At 35.3% G+C, this 14,618-nt stretch overlaps 3 protein-coding genes across 7 annotated transcripts; all 3 read left to right on the top strand.

Annotated features, from left to right (window-relative positions):
• Nucleotides 1-192: 192 nt before the first annotated feature.
• LOC104752259 (fatty-acid-binding protein 2-like) lies at nucleotides 193-3,019 on the top strand. The gene is made up of 11 exons (XM_010474356.3): nucleotides 193-376; nucleotides 638-1,042; nucleotides 1,123-1,333; nucleotides 1,480-1,555; nucleotides 1,649-1,751; nucleotides 1,874-1,942; nucleotides 2,061-2,097; nucleotides 2,192-2,266; nucleotides 2,345-2,396; nucleotides 2,513-2,557; nucleotides 2,644-3,019. Exons 2-11 carry the CDS (start codon nucleotides 675-677, stop codon nucleotides 2,739-2,741), a joined length of 1,134 nt encoding a protein of 377 aa, XP_010472658.2. The 5' UTR covers nucleotides 193-376; nucleotides 638-674; the 3' UTR covers nucleotides 2,742-3,019.
• Nucleotides 3,020-6,438: 3,419 nt separating this feature from the next.
• On the top strand, nucleotides 6,439-8,948 carry LOC104752258 (putative serine/threonine-protein kinase PBL12). Its single transcript, XM_087491230.1, has 5 exons — nucleotides 6,439-6,965; nucleotides 7,332-7,467; nucleotides 7,867-8,003; nucleotides 8,086-8,209; nucleotides 8,336-8,948. The coding sequence occupies exons 1-5, from the start codon at nucleotides 6,555-6,557 to the stop codon at nucleotides 8,800-8,802; spliced, it is 1,275 nt and encodes a 424-aa protein (XP_087347356.1). The 5' UTR covers nucleotides 6,439-6,554; the 3' UTR covers nucleotides 8,803-8,948.
• A 1,566-nt stretch (nucleotides 8,949-10,514) lies between these two features.
• Nucleotides 10,515-14,617, top strand: LOC147926007 (polyadenylate-binding protein-interacting protein 7). Of its 5 annotated transcripts, none has more exons than XM_087491223.1 (6): nucleotides 10,515-10,768; nucleotides 11,293-12,214; nucleotides 12,651-13,101; nucleotides 13,219-13,289; nucleotides 13,678-13,802; nucleotides 13,915-14,617. In XM_087491223.1, exons 2-6 carry the CDS (start codon nucleotides 11,432-11,434, stop codon nucleotides 14,207-14,209), a joined length of 1,725 nt encoding a protein of 574 aa, XP_087347349.1. In that variant the 5' UTR covers nucleotides 10,515-10,768; nucleotides 11,293-11,431; the 3' UTR covers nucleotides 14,210-14,617. The 5 variants fall into 5 exon arrangements, 3 of the variants coding, with proteins under 3 accessions (XP_087347349.1, XP_087347348.1, XP_087347350.1); XR_015584302.1 differs by having other exon boundaries at nucleotides 10,572-10,768; nucleotides 13,635-13,802; XM_087491222.1 differs by having other exon boundaries at nucleotides 10,582-10,958.
• Nucleotide 14,618: the final 1 nt, after the last annotated feature.

Below are 14,618 nucleotides of genomic sequence, written 5' to 3'. Positions count from 1 at the left end.
TCGGAACTTCCCAACAAGAAAAAAATGGCACATTAAAAAACTGATACTCATAATAAAAAGTATAGGGGGGTGAAACTGAACATATATATTATAAACGATGTCAAAACTGAAATATAGTTAAAACATATGGGCTCCACCGTGATTTCAGAACAGCGAACGTTTTTAGTTTTTAATTTTAAATTTAAAATAATTGCACCGAAGAACCCTGAAATTGAAGCATCATTTCATTCATACTTCGCCGTCGTTTGTGTTCTTAAGCCAAAGAATATTCCATTCCTTCCGTCAATAGAGATCCCAAAACATAACACACAGACAAAAAAAATTAAAAAAAACTTTATTGATTGATTCTCCGTTTCCGTGTTCCGGTGCAATCTTGGTATGTTGTATGTAAATCACTCGCCTTTTACAACATTCTTGGAACGATGATGATTCTTGATATATTCATCCGCGTCTTGTGTTGATTTGATTGATATACCAATATCTAAACACCATCACGAGATTGGCTACGTTACAGAAGAACCCTTTTAGTTATAATTCATGATTGTTTGTTGTTGATTAGGCTTTAATTTTTTTTAGTTTTGATTTTGATCTTTTCTTGTTTAAGCAAAAACCTTTGATTTTTATGGTTTTCTTGCAGAGAAATCTTTGGAAAACGTTTTGGTTTAGTGATATATATGGATCCAAATGCGGTTTTACCAAAGCGGCACGAGTTGTTTTCGCAATTACATATACCAGGAAGCTTTGCCTTTGAAGCTTTTAGTTGCATCTCCAAGTTTACAGGAGCTTTGCTTTGTTTGTTTTCCCATGGCAACTTGCAAAAGGAAGTACTATGTAACAACAACTATCATCAGTGTTGTAACGACAGCTTTGATTCTTCCAAGATTCTTAAGAGCTATGGATCAAAAGATGTTATAAAGACTGTCTTGTTTCGAAACATTTCTAAATTCACTATTGTTCACCACTTCGTTAATGAAGCTGAGAGGCTTCACTCTTGTTCTGTGCTCTCCTTGGCTGCTGCGTTGATACCTTCTTTCAATGTCATGTAAGTTTTATCGAAACTGCTCACTACTTAAGACTATCTTTTCGGGGCATTTTCTGATTGTGCTTTTTTTTTTGTATTAGGTCTGCATATGGACTTGCTCTGCCACTAGGGAGTGATGATGGTGTTCAACCTCCGGAGAATACCAAAAATAGGACTTGTCAGGTTGGACATGAGGAATATAGTGGTTTGAGTTTTCAAAAGTTGGACTGGACTAGAGAAACGATAGAGCCTCGTACAGGGATCGAATTCCCTATGCTGCTCAAGAAAAATTCTTCACGTTCTAATTCTGAGGTGCTCATTAGCTTTTCTTCCTCAGTTACTTGTTATTCTTTGTTGTTACAACCTTTATGCTAGAGTAATCAGGTCACCGTTGTTACCAAAGAAGAGATTTTGAGTTTTGAAAATTTGATACATTTTGGAATTCATCACAATTTAAGGTGCTTGTTGCAACTGGATCTCGGACAATGAAAGTTATCAGAATTAAATCTCTAAAAGTATATGCATTTGGTTTTTGTAAGTTCATTCTAGCTTTGTATCTTCTTTCTAATAATATTTATTGAACCATCTTTCATCTTTTGCTTCTAACTACAACTTCTCTGAAATTAGATGTTCATCCTTCCTCGGTCTGCCAGAAGCTTGGGTCAAAGTACGCCTCGGTTCCAGCGAGCAAACTGGATAAATGCGACGAATTATACAAAGACCTTCTTAGGTATTATAGCTTTGATTCATAGTAATCACTTCTTGACAGAACTTTTTTATTGGTCTGAACTCTAATATGAGGTGTCTCTATTTCGACATTTTGTCTGAAAGTCTTTTACTTGAGTTTTTCAGGGAGGATATTGTTATGAGTGTGAGGCTTGTGGTTAACTACAATGGTTTGAAGATCAATACTGTGAGAGAGTAAGTGAGGATTTAAATTTGTTTTATTTTAGTCTAGTGGATGATTTGAGGCGCATAACACTGACTGATAATATCTTGTCTGCAAAATAATATCTTCCCTGTTTGTCTATTTTTCCAGTGTTTTTGAGAAATCTCTGCGTGCTCGTTTGGTGAAGGTAAATTATACACCGAAGCAAAAGTATTCTATACTCTGATAAGCATTGTGACTTACATTTTGCCATATCGTAAGCTTCTCCATTTTTATTTCAGGCAAATCCAAAAACTGATTTCAATTGCTTGAATGATTTTGGTTCATTTTTCACACAAGACACTCCTATACCCGCGGTACCAATTGGCTTACACTTTACATTATACATACACGTAGAGGAATATGGCTCATTTTAGTGGCTTGCTCATTTGCAGGGAACAATAATAGACTTTCGACGAACAGCAGATGGACAACTAATCACAGAGAGTGAGTAATTATTACACTAGGGAAACTCTGATTGCGAGTTCTGTATACAGTATGAAGCTTCCTTCTCTATGTACTTTATATTGTATACGTCACCTGAGTATGGTAAACATTTGCAGTTGGCGGTAACCTGATTGGAGCTGTCCGAAGCAAGGACCTTTGCAGTTAGTTCTTTTTTCTAAATTTTATTTTATTTTCATGCTCTTGTTTGCATTCCAAGTCCAAGGGCTGAGATTTGCAAACATTGCAGGGGCATTTTTTGGTATGTACATTGGAGATGTTCCGGTGTCTGAGCAGACAAAGGAGGAGATTGGTAGGAAAGTGGTGGGAATCATAAAGAGATGTTGAAATCAGTTACCTGTTAGACATCCAACGGCCTCTGAGTTTTAGAAGAAGGCAATTGGGTATATTTACTACGCCGGTCATGTTTAACTGTTGTGAATCAAAATACTTTGTAAGCAGCTTGGAGGGAGGAGTAAAACACTAATGGCATAAGTTGTATTAGATTATCTGAAAGTATGTTCTTGTTGTCCTGTCGTTAGAATGATGGAAAAGAAGAAAGTTCGTATTTGGTAAAGGTCAATAGCGAATATCATTTTAATAAAGAATCGAGGAATTAAATCGGAGATGTGTAACAAGAGAGTTTGGTCTCTTCTAAAGCTATCCATATAAGCCAAATTAAATCTTAGTTTATAAGAACAAAGAAAATTGTATGCTTAGCACATACAATGTTCGATGTGATGGTATGATATAGCAGCCTGCAAATCTCGTATCTAATATATGGTCTGGATTTCATATATCTAGTAACTAGTTTAATACTGCGTGCTAATGTTGGAGATAAAAATTCATAATTGTTTTATTTAATATTTTATTATACTTCTTGTCTCTAAAAAATTGATATTTAGAAGATTTTACATATTTTAAGAAAACAATGATTACTGAGTTTAAATATTTTTTTTATTTGACTAAAGAGATATTATTTAATTTTAAACCAACAACAATTCAAAATTTTAAATATTTTCAATGATTACTTTTTGAAGTTTACAAAACATCAATCTTTGTGGGACAAAAAAGTATCCCAAAACATCAATCTTTATCAGACAGAGAGAAAAAGTATATAACTTGACTTTGAAAGTTAGTAACTTAACACATATCACTTTTAGCTTAGATAAGCATTTATGTGTATTTTTGATGTGCTAAACAATGGGAATTAAGGTTCAATACAGTAATTGAATGCAATATAATATACTACATTTCGCAACTCCACTTAAAATTTCAACTACGCTCCTAAGTTTTGACGTGATTGTCTTTCAAAGTCTAAAGCAAAACATTACGTAGGTGGGTAAGACACAAACGACATATGTAATCATTACTTCCGTAGTGTTCCGACTGCCACTTTTTGGTAGGTTCTACGTCTACTTTCGGTCCATAAACCTACCTTTTTTAATGGTTTCATGTTCTCATTATGTCCGTAAAGCCATCCATATTTGACAGTCGGTTTTGCTCCATCCAGAAAGCTTTATAATTGCATTTTTGTGACATAGGTAGTCAAATCAATTCTTTCAAACCTCTCCGCAAAATCGGGTGTCACAATTCACCACACTAACAGACTGCAACGTCTTCGTTGTGCACCAAAACTGTTACCTCTGACAGTATAAGCATACTCGACTCTACACTCGTCTGGGTTCGGCTCTGATACCACTTTTAACGTTCTGACGGTCAACTTTTAGTGGACTCCACGTCCACTCTCGGCCTACGGGCCCACCTCTTTTAATGAACCTCACGTTTTCTCACTAGGACGGTGAGCCAATCCATATCCGACTGTCGGTTTGCTACGTCTAGAAGGTTTTAAAGACTTGTTTAACGTCCCTACAAATCACAACATAATCTTTGATATTTTTTGTTTTTTTTTTTTTTTTTTTTTTTTTATCTTTTTTCAAGCTACTACTAAACAACAATACAAAAGCGCAACTTACCAACTAAATAATTTTGAAATCAAAACAAAATCTTATATGGACGATCTTGTCTACCATATTTCAACGGCTACATTCACAGAATAAATCTTACTAGCCTTAAACTATCACGTAGGCTAAATAGTCTAATCCGGAAAATGAATTCATGTGGCGGCTAGTGATTAGTCACAATTCCCCCGACAGTTCCACGATAATGAAACTATCCAATTATTTTACGTAGATTCATGCATACGACGAACTACACTTAGTTGTTAATTTCACTTTATTTTTATACTGAAGTACCTTGGTATGATTTTAGACGGATGCAATGCACTTATATCCTCAGGTTATCCATGTCGCCAAATTAATAGATACATAAATATATATATATATATAGTTGCATGTAAAATGTTTATGTTTTATAGTTATCGATAGCTTAATCGTGCGGTAGATTACATAAAATCTTAAACAAAACTCAAGAACAGGTAACTGAAAATGCATAAATGAAGATGGCACAAAATTATCGTTTAGTTTGTTCTCTTTTTGATAATCACATAATTTAACAAATGAGGTTTTATGATTTTCTACTTCTTTTATGGGGTTTTAATTTGATTTTTAGAAACATTATAACAAAATGGCGAACATCATAACAATATGCATAAATGAAGAATCTTTTTTGATACCAAAAAAAAAATGCATAAATGAAAATGGCACAAAATTATTGTTTAATTTGTTCCCTTTTTGATAGATTTGTGGACGATCATGACACAACGAAGTTATTATTATATTCATTTGGATTTTAAGACTTAACGGCCCAATCTCGAACTCGGCCCAATCTCGAACTCGGCCCATATTCTTGAAACGCAGCGGTTAACTGAACTCGGCCCATTTAATTTGTTTTACGGTATTAGCTTGTCTCAAATTTCAATAAAACAATTTGCTTCCGAAGCTCCTGCAATGAGTTATGGTTATGGATCACTTTTCTTACGTGGAAAAAATAGTTTAACTAGAGGAAAGGTTTACGAGTTTGCTTGCACTAAATCACATGTTGTATTGTTAGTACAAATCCACACACGCATGTAATTTACCTACGAGTGTGTTTTGCACCTGTAAACAATATGCATCAATGCATGCACATAAAACTGATAGTCTGAATGTCTGCAGATACTGAATTCTAACGACAGGAACTATTATGTATTTATTTTACGTACCTGAAGACCAACCGACCTTTATTTAGTTAAGAGTAATAAAATCAATGTATGGTACAAATTTGTTTGTTTGGCCTCTTTACTTCTTAAATTATAATCATGGAAGAAATAAAGTCAACGGACATCCAATCATGTCCCAATCATCTCATTCTCCTTTCAACAAGGCGAATCATATATTCTTTGTGTATAATTTATATTTGCCAGCCGAAAATATATAACAGGTATTTTTAAATTACTTAAACTATCATAACAAAAACTACTATAGAGAGAACTAAAAGCATTCTGAAACGAGAAATCGAATTAGTGGAATGTAGAGAGACACCTTTTTAATTCACCTAACCATTTTTTAAATTAACTAAATTATTAGAACAAAAAACTAGTATTATACAAATAAACCAAGTCTTGTGAAACGAGAGATCGTATTAGTGGATTGTAGAGATACACTTTTTAATTCAATCAAAATAAATGCAAAATTATTTAGTCCGTAGACTTTTGTAAGATGAAGTCTAGCTTATAAGTACAATTAAATGAATTTAAAACCAATATTATTGTGAAAACACGTTCACTCACTTGAAGATATTAATATTCTTAAAAAATGTTATGATAAAAATATGCAATTTGCATTATTTCCCAAAAAAAGTGATGGGAGGTTATGAGAACAATGAATCGTGTTTTTCCTGAGAAATATACCAGCTTTGAGCTTAGAACAAAATAAATAGAGTATATATTCCCCAAAATAAAGTATATATATATATATATATTACAACAAATATAAAAAGCAACTACTTATATCATACATAAATAAATGGGAAAATTCGAAGGGCGGTCAGTACGAATAAGACACACCAACTACTATAAATACAGGACTTTAAAGACAAGTAGGTTAACTAAAACATCCTTAATTTCTAAACCTACGCACTCTACAAAAGGTACATCAAAAGGAGTAAAAGACCATCTTTCTCCATTTTTGCCCCAAAAAAAAAGCAAAAAGAAAGAAGAAAATGGCAGTGATCAAGAAGAAGAAGACATCATTGACATCTCTGTTCTTGGGGTGTTACAAGGCAAAGAACACAAGCAAATACGAAGGAGAGGAGAAGCCTGTAATGAAAATAAGAACTTGTCCAGCGTTCAAGAGGCTGTCTTTAACAGACATAAGCGATCCAAGCTCGCCCATGTCGGTCATGGATGATCTATCTCACTCCTTTACATCTCAGAAGCTTCGTTTGTTCACGTTGTCTGAGCTGAGAATGATTACGCATAATTTCTCCAGAAGTAACATGTTAGGCGAAGGAGGGTTTGGGCCGGTTTACAAAGGGTTTATTGATGATAAGGTTAAACCTGGTTTAGAAGCCCAACCGGTTGCTGTTAAGGCTCTTGATCTTCATGGCCATCAAGGCCATAGAGAATGGCTGGTAACATTCTCTCTCTCTCTCTCTTTTAATATGTGTTTAGGTTGAAGACTTTTTTGTCTATTTTAAAAAACAATTAATTTACTTTGTTGTTTAACTAATGCAATACAATTACAATAGAGGGAATTTAAGTTTACTCCTTTTTTTCTTTTTTTTCTAGCTTTATGAATAGGACAATTTTACAAGATTCCAAATTGATTTCTGTGGAAATTTCTTTCATAAAATTTTGTTTTAGTGTGTATATATATATATATATATAATAATAATAATAATAATAATAATAATAATTGTGTATAAAGATATATATATAATAATAATAATAATAATAATAATAATTAACGTTAAACGATCATTTTTTTATATTTGCAGGCGGAGATACTATTTTTGGGACAACTAAGTAATAAACATCTTGTGAAGCTAATTGGATTTTGTTATGAAGAGGAGCAAAGAGTGCTTGTTTATGAGTACATGCCTCGGGGTAGCTTGGAGAACCAGCTCTTTAGAAGTACGTCATCTACTTAACTTATATATATATATATATATATATATCATCATACATCCAAAAAAAAAAAACATCTGTTCTAACCCGGCCCCGAGTTACAAGTTTTTGTGTTGGTTTATTTCTTTTTAGTACCTTCTATAGTTCTGTTAATAGCATCTTGAAACGTAATAGAACAGCTCCATGAAGACTTTATCAAAAAAAGAAGAAAAAAAATTCCATGAAGATTTTCACGTTTTAATTATCAAATAACAATAAATTTTTTGAAGAGACCTCATGCTTCACGTTAACTGCTGCATAATTTTCAATTTTTTTGGAAAAAAAAAAAAAATTATCGCGATCGCTTCTTTAATAATATTAATATGAGTAAAATAATTGACTTAAAAAATGTTTGAATATGGATAGGAAATAGCGTAGCTATGGCATGGGGAATAAGAATGAAGATAGCCCTCGGAGCCGCCAAAGGTTTAGCTTTTCTCCATGAAGCAGAGAAACCTGTTATCTACAGAGACTTCAAAACCTCAAATATATTGTTAGACTCTGTAAGTGCTTCTTTTTCATCTTTAAGTTTTGTATCCACAAGTACAACAAATTGCTAATTTCGAGTAATTTATGACTTTACAGAACTATAACGCCAAATTATCAGACTTTGGTCTAGCCAAAGATGGACCTGAAGGCGAACATACACATGTAACAACTCGAGTGATGGGAACACAAGGTTATGCCGCGCCCGAATATATCATGACTGGTAATCTATCACCCGACTATATGGAATTGATCATCTCTTTTACCATATAACGGTATAACCGCCTTTGAGATATGTTTTGATGGGTTTTTTTTTTTGTGTGTGTGTGTGTGTGTGTGTGTGTGGTAGGTCATTTAACGATGATGAATGATGTATATAGTTTTGGAGTAGTTTTGTTAGAACTGATAACGGGGAAAAGGTCGATGGACAATACCCGGGCACGGAGGGAACAAAGCCTCGTGGAATGGATGCGGCCCATGTTAAGGGACCAACGAAAGCTAGGACAGATAATCGACCCGAGGCTCGAGAGCCAGTACAAAACAGAAGCGGCACAGGTAGCTGCTTCCCTAGCATACAAATGTCTAAGCCAACAACCTAAGTATAGACCTACAATGTGTGAGGTGGTTAAGGTCTTAGAGTCTATTCAAGAAGTTGAGATTAGGGAGCGTGATGTTAACAACAAAGAACCAAAGAAGCTTGTTGATATAAAAAAGTGTAGGCATCATCACCGTAGAGGCCAAAGACGTGTGAATATCGCTTATTCAGATTCTCTCCTCTACAAGGAATCCAGGGCAAAGCAAAACAATGACGTTTGAAACACATCATTTTCTCGTTTACAACATTTGATACACTATAAATGCACTTCCTATTATAAGTTTTAATTATAAGCCTTCTCCGTAAATTTAAAAGAATAGAAAGGTGATGTTAAATATCCCAATTATATGGAATTTAATTTAGATGAGTTTCCTTTACGTATTTTAAAATAATTTATATACAAGATTCATGTACAAGAAATCTAAAATAAATGTTTTTAAACTATATACCAATATTCTAGAAATATGAAAATCTTTTTTTGCGCTATGTTGTACGGAAGTTTCGTTGGAGGTACATTTTCTGCTTCGGTGGAGGTCCACATTTTGCTTCAGAATCGGAAGTTCTCATAAGTTTTCAGTTCATTTTTTTAACACTTCCAAAAAATCTAGTTTGGAAGTGAAGATGCATATATCTACTAACATAGCTAGGTGATGTACTCAGACTGAAGTAGTTCAGGAGATGGTGCAACAGAACTGAATATAAACAAAAACAAGTAAGTATAGAAGAAAATCTCTTTACACGGTTCAGGGAAGCATAAAGAGAAGAGTCTGGAAGCATAAAAACTTTCTTTTTATGGGAAATAAGAAACATCACAAAGATTGTGATTTTCCTATCCCATAAGAAAAAAGGAAATTGACAATTTACTTAGAATAGGGAATTAGCATGTTGTATGGCTAAGACCTATTAGTATAAATAGGGGATTGGGGCTTAGGAGAAGCTCAACACTACAAAGGTTGAGAATTTCTAACAATTGAATCTTAAGTTTAAAGAAATAAAAACTAGAAGATTCAAAGAGGGCTAAGGGGTTGGGAGAGAATCTTAGATTGGGTTGTGATCTAAGATTAAGAGTACTTTTAGAGATTAGAAAATAGTGTTAAGAAGAAACCTTGTAAACACATTTTCTAATAAATCAAAAGAGTGTTTTGAATCCCTCTGTGTCACTTTGTGTTATCGCCACAACCACATAGCTCTTGCATTTTCAATTAGTATAAGAGCAGTCACTGGTGAGGAACTATGGGGTTTGGAAGTCCAGGATGAAATCCATAATTGGAGGTATCGATAGTCTTGCTAGCTAGGAACAATTTACTTGAAAAGTTGGAGGAACCGACTATCAAAAATGAAGCAGGTACAAGCAGTTTTATATTTTGGAGGCAAGGAGTTGGCGTTGTAAGTGAAGGAGATAGTGTTGGTGGATCACGATGGTGAGAAGCCACAGTTGTCGTAATGAGGCGAGGGTTTTCATTAGTAGAGGAGAAGGAAGAAGAAGATATAGAGGATAAGGCCAAAATTGTCTTTCTGCTTTATCAAAAAATGTTAAATCTATACCATAAAAAAAATGTCCAATTACAAAATTTTTAGGGAACAAAGACCCAATAAACAATAACCTCAAATTTTAATTCTAACATTTTGTTAAATTTGTTTTAATTTAAAGTTTTCTTAAAAAAAAAACTCACAAATCTACCCTAAACTAGTTATTAACACAATTTACGTTTGTTTATTTTTTATTTTCTTCCTCATTACTCAAACCTTTAGTGATAAACTGATAAGGATCTATGTTAACAAACTCACACATTTCTAGCTAAATTTTGTGTCCCTTTCATCTTTATTGATTAGTGAAAAATAAATACCCCTAAAAATAGTTTAATAAAAGCAACTAATCAAAAAAGCTTATAAAATACTACAATTAGGCTCTCCTTAATGATAAGGATTAAATGATTAATTAAGTGTTTATTAATTTAGCTAATAGATTGAGCATTAAACCAAAAAAAAAAGGTCAAATCGAGAGAGAGAGAGAGAGAGAGGCGCAAGGTTTGGTGTCTTGTTTAATTAAAAATCTTGTGGTGCTCTCGTGTTACTACTGCTTTAGCCCTCTCCCCCAAACAAACAATACAACACCATAGAGAGAGAGAGAGAGAGAGAGAAGTAGAAGAAGACGACGCTTACCACCAAACTCGAATCCCTAGGGAGGTAACCAAACACTTAGCTCTCCGATTACCCCAAACTGCAAATTTCTCATCTCTCTCTCTCTCTCTCTCTCTCTATCTCTTCTTCTTTATCTTGTTTTCAGCAGCCTTTTTTACCTTTTCTTTAACTCTGTCTCTCTCTGATCTTGTGTTATCTTCTTCTATGGATCCATTTCTATTTCTTCCCCCAAAAGGTTCGCTCTTCCTTAAAAGGGTATTCTTACCTCTGCAGATTTATGCCAATTTCTTTTTGTGTGGTTGTATGAATCTCAAATCTTGGATTTACTTAAAAATCTTGTTTTTTTCAAAAAAAAGATTTGCTTTTTATGGATGTATCAGTTATTTATCATTCAATTACTTTTTCAAGAATTTAGGAATTTTGTAGTTGGGTTTCAAATTTGGCTGCTAAGAATTGTGAGTAGGTTTTGTACTTATCATAAATAAAAGCTGCAATGCTTTTGACTTGTGAAGTTTGTAGCCACTGAAAATGTTATCTTTTTGTTTTTTTTTTTGTTTTTCTTGTTTTAGGTTGGTAATATGAATTGAGAGTCCACACTGCGCACACGTGTGTATCTATTGCCGTCAGGTGCTGCTTACTTGTTCCCACAAGTCATTTGCTTTCTTTGTCTTGGCTGGATAGCATTTTTATTACCATTTTATTGAAAGAATGAGCTTAACCAAGAAATCAAGTGATCCAAAGCTAAGTGGTCCTAGTATCAAACCAACAACTTTGAACCCTCATGCTGCTGAGTTTGTTCCCTTTACACTACGGTCTCCTTCATCTGGAGGTACAAGCTCTTTGGATGCTGCCACGTCTAGACTTTTAGCTTCCTCTAGTTCTGTAGGGAAAGCTGTTCTTGACCGAACTGAGTCATCTGCGTCGCATCACTCTGATGAAGAAGCACGTCAGTTCTGGAGTAACCAGCTTCCTGATGATTTAACTCCAGATTTCGGGTTAATGACTCAAGATGAAAATGCTTATGGTTCTGGGAGTTTGTCACTAGCTAGCTTGTCGTTGTATGACGCTAATGAAGCTGAAAAGTTTCCTTCTGCTGCTGGAGGATACGGGTTTTCAGACCAAACTGGATTAGCTTCGCATACCGCTAATGGTAATAGCTTGGCTGAGAAGAGTAGATTTCCCATTTCTTCATTCGGGGAAGACCCTCAGCGACCGAATTTCATGCAACTCAGTCCAAAGCCTTGGGATAAGCAAATCATGAATGCCGAGCAGCTTCTTGGGAATGACAGGGAAAGAAACCCTTTCAGTGGGAACTCTCGACATGGGTTCGTTAACGACATGATTACTGAGTCTCCAGGGGAAATGGAAGTGAACCCTGTGGATTTTCTTGCTTCTCAGTTCCCCGGTTTTGCCGCTGAAAGTCTAGCAGAAGTTTATTTTGCTAACGGATGTGATTTGCAGTTGACAGTTGAGATGCTTACTCAGCTTGAGGTATCCATTCTCCTAATCAAGATATGGCGTAGCTTTCATTGATTTTTGAACTTCTTACAATGTTTTAGGGAATATGCTACCCTCTGCCTTTCCAAAAAATTATCTTGTGAAACGTTAATCGTTTGCCAAATATCTGTTTCCCTGGCTATGAAACCCATTATTCCTTGTGAACAAATGGTTCAGTAAGATTTAGATATATTGCAAACCTTATGCCTTCATTTGGCAGAGAGAAGGTATCTGCCGATAATGTCTTGAAGGAGTAGGATCTGTGCCAAAACTATTTAAGAGTGGCTATGGGGGTACCAGATATATTTAATTTACTGGATGGTGTGATCCTTTTTATTAGCTGTTATGTGTAATCATGTTTTTTTGCTATTTAATGTGTGTTTCTTTCATTCAAGTGATCTTATTGTTAACTTCCATCTCTTAACTGTAGCTACAAGTGGATGGTGGCTTGAATCAGAACATAAGCCCCAAGCCTTATGCTGCTCCTAGTCTAACTCCTATGGATTTTCCTGCTCTAAGCATCTCAAATAGCCATGGTATTCCTGCCCAGTTTGGTGGGGATGATTTGCAACAAACTAGAAATCACTACCAATCTCCTGAAAAGGATAACATGTTCTTCTTCAAGTCGGGACCATCAGTTTCTCAGCCTGGTTCAATCGATTATGTTTCCGCTGTCAGGAAGTTAGCATCTCAGGATTCTGGTATATGGAAATATGAACGAAACGATTCAGCAGACTCATCTATTGGCTCTAGCAGAAATTCTCAGGCTTCAGCTGGTGCTTACAAAAGTGGCCGTGGGAGGAGTATATATTCTGATAAACTGCAAAGTCGAGCCCAAACTCGACCTGCTCCTGTCTGGCTGGAAACCGGGGATGCAGTTGGTAAATGTCTACTTTTGATACATATAACTATATCAGTCTTGTAATACATCTGCTTCGAACAGGTATCTTATTGGAAAATGTTGTAATTGTGGCTCTCTTTTTCATGTGAATGAACAGGGAATATGTATACTGACTTACGCGAGGAAGCACGTGACTATGCACGTCTGCGCAATGTATACTTCGAACAGGTATAATATACTTGGAAATGACTTTTTTCCCATTTACGTGGCCTCTATTTTTTCCTCCGGACTATCTAGCTATGTTGTTTTGTGCAACTGGGAAGTTCCATCTGGTTCAATAGATGTTAAGGCCGTGTAATGGCGCCTAACCTTGAGGGTGATCTCTCTATTTCCCAGATTCTTTTTGAAAAATACTTTGGGTGTATCACGCAGTGAATTATAACTAGTTCCAGTCTTATATGCAATTTAAAATGATAGTTTATAAATCCTTTTCCAATTCCATCAATGATGGGGGTTTCATCTGTTTTATTATTTCCGACGTCATATTATTAACGTGTTACCTTTCTGTGTTAGTCATGTCCGCTCAATATTCTATGTTGCTTCTGGTTGAGCGTAGGCACGGCAAGCATACCTTGTTGGCAATAAGGCATTAGCTAAAGAGCTAAGTGTCAAGGGACAGTTGCATAACATGCAAATGAAGGCTGCTCATGGAAAAGCACAAGAAGCCATTTACCGCCAGAGGTTTGACTTCTTTACCTTGCTGCATTGCATTCTGACATAATCTTTTATCCCAAACACAGCACTCTTGTTAGTATCTCTGTTCTAACCTGCCTATGAGCAATAAATGAAACAGGAACCCGGTGGGTCAAGGAAACAGTAGAGGGAATGAAAGAATGATAGACTTGCATGGGTTACATGTGAGTGAAGCTCTTCAGGTGTTAAAGCACGAACTGAGTGTATTGAGGAGCACAGCTCGAGCAACGCTAGAGAGGCTTCAGGTTTACATATGTGTAGGTACCGGCCACCACACAAGGGGTTCCCGCACTCCGGCTAGACTCCCAGTTGCTGTACAGCGGTACCTACTCGAAGAAGAAGGGCTTGACTATTCTGAGCCTCAGGCCGGTCTCCTTAGAGTCATCATATACTGACAGAAAAAAGCCAGGTACTTATATAGGATACACGACGGGAAAGAAAAAAGAAAAAAAAAAAAGGAAAAGGTGACCACGCTATTCATTTGTTGTATCTGTTCTGTACATGGAGAGAGAGAAACTAGCTGAAAATGAAGAAGGAAAAAAAAAGTGTTAGGAAAGAGATCTGCAAGAAGGAAGGAATGAAGGGCGTATGCATAAAAATGTTTAGGTTTGTTCAGTTAATACTTTTTGTAGCATCAGAGGATCGATCGGACCTCTTTCTATCTTTTTTTGTCGGGATTTATACATGTTTTGTTGATTCTCTGTGCTTTATAACAGTTTTACTCTATATGCTATACTCCTTTCTTCTGGAATTTCTCATATTTGTAATTCTCTTAGTTTCAATGTGCATCACTAAGTTTTGAAT

This window comes from Camelina sativa, chromosome 16 (assembly GCF_030686135.1).
Source record: "Camelina sativa cultivar CO46 ecotype springtype chromosome 16, ASM3068613v1".
Lineage (NCBI taxonomy): Eukaryota > Viridiplantae > Streptophyta > Magnoliopsida > Brassicales > Brassicaceae > Camelina > Camelina sativa.
Note: the sequence above shows the minus strand (reverse complement) of the source record. Positions and strands in the feature narration are given on the sequence as shown.

Coding starts and splice junctions, on each gene's coding strand:
- LOC147926007 (XM_087491223.1), top strand. CDS start 11,432: ATGAGCTTAACCAAGAAATCAAGTGATCCAAAGCTAAGTGGTCCTAGT. Junction 13,102..13,218: donor GGAAACCGGGGATGCAGTTG/GTAAATGTCTAC, acceptor GTGAATGAACAG/GGAATATGTATACTGACTTA. Junction 13,290..13,677: donor GCAATGTATACTTCGAACAG/GTATAATATACT, acceptor GGTTGAGCGTAG/GCACGGCAAGCATACCTTGT.
- LOC104752259 (XM_010474356.3), top strand. CDS start 675: ATGGATCCAAATGCGGTTTTACCAAAGCGGCACGAGTTGTTTTCGCAA. Junction 2,267..2,344: donor AAGACACTCCTATACCCGCG/GTACCAATTGGC, acceptor GCTCATTTGCAG/GGAACAATAATAGACTTTCG. Junction 2,397..2,512: donor TGGACAACTAATCACAGAGA/GTGAGTAATTAT, acceptor AAACATTTGCAG/TTGGCGGTAACCTGATTGGA.
- LOC104752258 (XM_087491230.1), top strand. CDS start 6,555: ATGGCAGTGATCAAGAAGAAGAAGACATCATTGACATCTCTGTTCTTG. Junction 6,966..7,331: donor AAGGCCATAGAGAATGGCTG/GTAACATTCTCT, acceptor TTATATTTGCAG/GCGGAGATACTATTTTTGGG. Junction 8,004..8,085: donor CAAATATATTGTTAGACTCT/GTAAGTGCTTCT, acceptor ATGACTTTACAG/AACTATAACGCCAAATTATC.